Consider the following 5,923-nt stretch of genomic DNA (forward strand, 5'->3'; position numbering starts at 1 on the left):
TGTGGCACATATATACAATGGAATATTAGCCATAAAAAGGAACAAAATTGAGTTATTTGTAATGAGGTGGATGGACCTAGACTCTGCCATACACAATGAAGTAAGTCAGAAAAAGAAAAACAAATACCATATGCTAACACACATATATGGAATCTAAAAAAACAATACTGATGAACCTAGTGGCAGGACAGGAATAAAGACAAAGACGTAGACAACGGACTTGAGGACACAGAGGGGGAAGGGGAAGCTGGGACAAAGTGAGAGAGTAGCATTGACATACATACACTACCAAATGTAAAATGGATGGCTAGTGGAAAGCTGTTGCATAGCACAGGGAGACCAGCTCGATGCTTTGTGAAGACCTAGAGGGGTGGGATAGGGAGGGTGGCTCAAGAGGGAGGAGATATGGGGATATATGTATACATATAGCTGATTCACTTTGCTTGTTGTACAGCAGAAACTAACACAACATTGTAAAGCAATTATACTCCAATAAAGATATATAAAAAAAAGAAAGCTGGAGTATCTATCTATAACACTATGAACATAAAGTTAGGAAGGATTCCTAGAAATAAAGGGAAATATTTCATAAGAATAAAGGGTCAATCTATCCAGAAGATATTTTTTTAAGATTTTTTTTTGATGTGGACCATTTTTAAAGTTTTTATTGAATTTGTTACAATGTTGCTTCTGTTTTATGTTTTGGTTTTTTGGCCCGAGGCATGTGGGATCTTAGCTCCCCAACCAGGGACTGAACCTGCACCCCCTGCATTGGAAGGTGAAGTCTTAACCACTGGACCGCCAGGGACGTCCCCAAAAGATATTTTTAAAAAACTAATTTATATAATCCTTTAATAACATTGCTCAAAAAAAAAAAAAAAACATGTCTCTTACAGAAGTGTCTATAAGGTAACCAAGACTGTCAACTGGGAGAAATAAAACAAAGAATGGGAAATAATTCCCACCATGTGGTTAAAGGCATGAGATCTAGAGCTAGACTGCTTGGGTTCAGATTTTCTCTGTCACTTACTAGCTGTGTGATCCTGGACAAGTTACTTATAACCTCTCTGGCCTTCAGTTTCCTCATCTGTAAAGTGGTAACAGTAGTACCATCTTATGGGGTTGTTGTGAAGATCAAATGAGTTAATATAATTTAAAAAATTAGCATATTGCCTCATACACAGGAACATCAATAATGTTAGCAACTACTGTGATATCCCGTTATCAGTTTCTGTGAGTGGCCTTAAGCCACGTACGGTACTTTTAGCATGCTTTCCCATCCTTCCAGACCATCCACAAGACAAGTTTATGATGGCTGGGTAGTATACGTGCTGTCACCACATCAAGACTCCAATTGTCCACTTTAATGGCAGTTTACAGGGTGGCTTAAATGTGGGCAGCCGAGGACAATGATAACATTCTGTGAGGTTTACAACTGCTTTGCACAAGTCACTCCTACACATTGAGCCTCAGTTTCTTATCTGCAAAATGGGTGTATTATATATGCCATGCGTAAGGTTTCTGCGAGATCAGCTGTGAAAGTGCCTAGGACAATGCCTGGAACACAGTAAGTTTCAATAAAAGTTTGCTGAGTGTGAATCTGCCTTGTGATATTGGTGATGGGTGACAGGTATGAAATACTCTCATCTGGGGAGGGAGATTCTAACAGTTCTCACAGCTGCTGGGAGAGGCCTTGGGTTTAGCTTCCCTCAGCAGAGCCCTGGAGGAATTGACCTTTTAGATCAGAAAGGAAACTGACATTTATTATTTCCAGCTTATCACAGGTGTGAACAGAAGATAAATGACAGCCTGATTCTCTAAAATGGGTGGGTGGTGATGGCAGTACATTAATAACTCTCCCCTATGGCTCTTCCTCTCTAAAGGAAGGGGCCTAAAGGAAAAGGAGCAAAAGGAGGTGGGTAACAGTGTAGACATGAGGGATCCTGATGCTAATGCCATAAGAAATGTCTGCCCTTCTCCTGCCCAGGACACAGGCTGGATTGCTATGGCTGTGACCACCTCTCTGGGAAGCAAATAAATGGTCTTTCATATTGGTTAGACCTCTGGGTGAATCTGGTTGAGGACATGCTCTCCCAAAGAGCCTCCGGGGAAGAGTCTCTCCATAGTCCAGATCCCTTAGTCCCATGGGCCTCATATTTAATAGGCTCTCCCTGCTTTGCATACCCCAAGTCCTGCTTTCTCTGGAGCTCCAGGAAAGAAAAGGCCAGAAACTGAACAGGTGGTGATTTTGCACTTTCTCTCCAATAATATTCAGGTCTTTGTCACCACCAAGAGCAGAGAATGAGCTACAAATCTTTACCTTCATTCTTGGAGAAACACCCCTTCAGGAGGAAAAGAGCCAAGCACCCAGCCAGCTGACAACAGGGACACATTCTGAGCCCGGCCTTCTTCAGAAATCTTTCCCTCCTTTTCTTTCCCATCTGCTCTGCCAGGGCTAACTGGGAAGTCCCCAGGGCAGTTTCCAATATATGTCTTACAACATCCAGGCTCCCACACCAGCAATCATTTATTAGAAAGAGGTTTTATGATACAAATTTGATAATCTCCCAGGCACACTGGCACTGTTCTAATTGAAGTTGTAAGCCCATGAAATGCAAGCCCTTTGTCTTCCTGAAGGCCACAAGGTTTAAAAAGATACTATTGTCCACCCTAACACCCACTACATTGTCACCAGGGACTGATTAAACAGAGTCCTGAATCGGAACAGTGCGGATTTTGTCTAGGTCCTTTTCAGGCCTGACAATGCCCTTTTCAGTTCCCAAGACAAAAGGAGGTTTAAGGATCGAGATTCTTCTAAGATAACCGCATCCATATGGAAGGCAAGGTGGCCAGCAGCTGAGACCCAAACACCCCTCTCCCTTCCCCCTCTGCCCTCCTTTCTCTCTCCACCCCCCAAAATCCCAGGTGATAACACTGCCTCAGCTACCCACCCCCTACCTCCTCCTCCAATTCCTCCTGAGACCAGAAAGCTAAAGCCCAAAAAAAGACCCAATGCCTACTCCTCATAGACCTCATCGAGCCCTTACTCCCTCCCCTGGATCTGATACCCAAGACTGATCTTTTCACTCGAATCTCCCTTCAGTGGCTGGCAGAGAGGGAGGTCCTCACTTCTCTGAGAGAGTGACCACTGCACTGCATGGGAGGCCCTGCGGCTACTGATACCGAGGGGATACCCAAGCGAAGAGCAGTTACAAACCCGAAGAGTAGAACACTAGGTCCCCCACCCGGGTGTACATTGGGACCCTGGGTGAAATGAGACCGACCAGCGGATCCCACACCTCTGTCAGGCCCCCAGGGCTTTCCTCCCTCCGCTGGCAGCCCTGAACTGGGTCATTCCCCGCCACCTTTTAATTTCTTCACCACGTCATCCACTCCCCATCCCACCCTGGCCGGGTATTACACCAAGAAGAGGCAGAAAATCACAGCTGCCAAGTGAGGCACTCGCAGGCTCAGCTGGGGGTTACAAGATCCCCGCATACTCCTCGGGTCCCTGGGACCTCGCTGCCGCACTCCGGAAACGAGTGGCCAGCAGTCAGGCCTGGGCTGCTCCCGGCGCAGCACGCTCAGCCCGGGCCCCGCTGGCGCTTCTCCGGAGAATCCTAAAGGAGAAGCTCATCACGCCCTCTCGTTATGCCCTGTCGTGGCCGACTCGGTTGACCTTTGGTGCTAGAAGCTCCAGCAGCTCCGGGAGCCCAGAGGGGAGCTCCGTCTCGCTTCGGGGGCAGAGCCACCTCCCGCTAATAGATACCCCAGAGGTGCCTCTGCTTTCCCTTCCCCCCTTCCGCCAGTATCTTCCTAAAGCCGTGTGGGGACTGCGATCTGCCCTTCGGCCCAGCTCGGGGTGGGCCTTAACTTGGCCGGTCAAGGAGTGAGCCGGCGCCCCGAACTCCGGTCGGGAAAGCACAGCTCCCACCTACGTTCCCGGCAGGCACGCAGGGGGACCCAACCCTACACATTTTATTCTCGCACCGCAAAGAGGAAAAATACTCTATTTCTTTTAAAATACGTCGCTCCCCATACAAATAGCTATTTTAAAATGTACAGATAAGGTTCAAGCAATAAAATCTAGCTCTGGGGCTGGCGGTCGAGGGAAGAGGAGAGGGGATATCTTGGCGAGAGTTCCGGGTGCGCTGGCTGACGAGGGCGGGGCAGGGGACCCCCGCGTCGAAGGAGGAGGGGCCCGGGACGCGCTCCAGGTCTCTGGCTCTAGCCCTGCTCCGGCCGCAGAGCGCACCCCAAGTCCGGCGTAGCCCCAGGTGCCCGCGCCCCGCGGCTGCCTCACCAGTTCCAGGAGACCAGGGCGGGGGGCGCTAAGTGCTGGTAGGCGGGGAAGAGGCCGAACGCCGAGCCGGGACCGAAGGCGGTATAGCCTGGCAGAGGGCAGGCGGCTGCCGGGGGCGCGCCGCTCTTGTCCCGGGCAGCGGCCGTGCCCACCTCGCCGCTGCCGCCGCACGGTTGCCCGTCGCGCACCAGCACGGGCACCACCACGCGGCGCAGCAAGCCGGGCGCGGCGCGCACCTCGGCCGCCGCTGCCAAGTCGGGCGCCTCCGCGGCTCCCGGCGCGCGCGCGCGCTTCAGCTTGTAGCGATGGTTCTGGAACCAGATTTTGACCTGCGTGGGCGTGAGGCGCAACAGGCGCGCCAGCTGCTCGCGCTCTGGCGCTGACAGGTAGCGCTGCTGCCGGAAGCGCCGCTCCAACTCCAGCGTCTGCGCCTTGGAGAACAGCACCCGCCGCTTCTTCCTCTTCTCGGCGTCCGAGCCCGGAGACGCAGGCCGAGCGGACGGCCGCTGCGACGAGTCCCGCGGGCTGGCCTCTGGGCTGCTCTCGTCCGAGGCTAGGGACGCAAAGAAGACACGGCCTGGTGAGACGCCGGCCCCTCCGCGGGCCGGCCGCCTCTCGCGTGTGGGCGCCGACCCACTCGCCCGCGGCTTTTGGGATGAGGCCATTTCCTTCCCTGGGCCCATATCTGAACACCCACCTCTCCGAATTCGATAACCTTTTACACCACAACCTGGGACCGCGCCCCCAAAGAAACCCGCCCCGGGTTAAAACAAGTCGGCCCTGGTCGCTGCGCTGGCAGACGAATTCACTGCAAGCTGCCTCACCAAAACGGGCCACTTCCAGGTCGACTGCACTGCGGTTTGCCGAGGTTTGCAAAGCCCTGAATCCAGGCTCGCCAGCGCTGCCCATCCCAAACCGAGGCCGGGAGAACGTGGCCACTGTTTCAGGCACTTAAGGGCGGTGTCTTAAATATTTAAATATTCTGACCCCTAGAAACAGAATCTCAAATCCCGGGCGTTAGTGCCGGGCGCAGGGATCTGATCTCAAGATGTGCCAACTGGCATAGGGGTTTGAGGAGGACAGAGCCTCTGGGACAGACCGACACTGAGGAAACTCAGACCCTGGGTTGGGGTTTCCGCTTCCCAGCCCCGCGAGGGCCGGAGGCTTGGTTCTGCGCTCCCCACTTCCCTCGCCTCCACCCCTGCCGCCGTCCACCGCTCACTCACAGGGGTAGTGGCCGCGCTCCGATTCCAGCCAGGTGACGTAGGGGCCGGGGCCGGGGGCGCGTAGCTCGGGCTCCCGCCTCCGCAGGTGCTGCGCGTCCTGCTCCGGTAAGTCCAGGAGCCTGCGCACGGTGAAGCCGAGGCGTCCAGAGGTAGCCATGGCCGAGGAGGGGAAGGAGGCGGGGGCAGGGCAGGCTGGGAACCGAGGGGCGGCCGGGGACGCCGCTCCTATGGGTGGGCGTGAGAGGCGCACGCCATGCACTGGCTGCCGAGATATTAGGGCATCTACCGTGGAATCCCTGTTTATATAAACAGCTCTTCCCACCCGGGCGAGGTGCGGGACTCCCGAGTGTCAAGTACCTGAATGCGTGCGGGACCAAAGCCCCGGCGAGCCCGG

General features: G+C 53.6%; 1 protein-coding gene across 1 annotated transcript; it reads right to left on the reverse strand.

Annotated features, from left to right (window-relative positions):
* Nucleotides 1-4,299: 4,299 nt before the first annotated feature.
* Nucleotides 4,300-5,686, reverse strand: NKX2-8 (NK2 homeobox 8). Its single transcript, XM_057542011.1, has 2 exons — nucleotides 5,530-5,686; nucleotides 4,300-4,856 (listed from the first exon to the last, which is right to left on the reverse strand). Exons 1-2 carry the CDS (start codon nucleotides 5,684-5,686, stop codon nucleotides 4,300-4,302), a joined length of 714 nt encoding a protein of 237 aa, XP_057397994.1.
* Nucleotides 5,687-5,923: the final 237 nt, after the last annotated feature.

The sequence above is a fragment of the Balaenoptera acutorostrata genome, chromosome 3 (genome assembly GCF_949987535.1).
Source record: "Balaenoptera acutorostrata chromosome 3, mBalAcu1.1, whole genome shotgun sequence".
Classification (NCBI taxonomy): Eukaryota; Metazoa; Chordata; class Mammalia; order Artiodactyla; family Balaenopteridae; genus Balaenoptera; species Balaenoptera acutorostrata.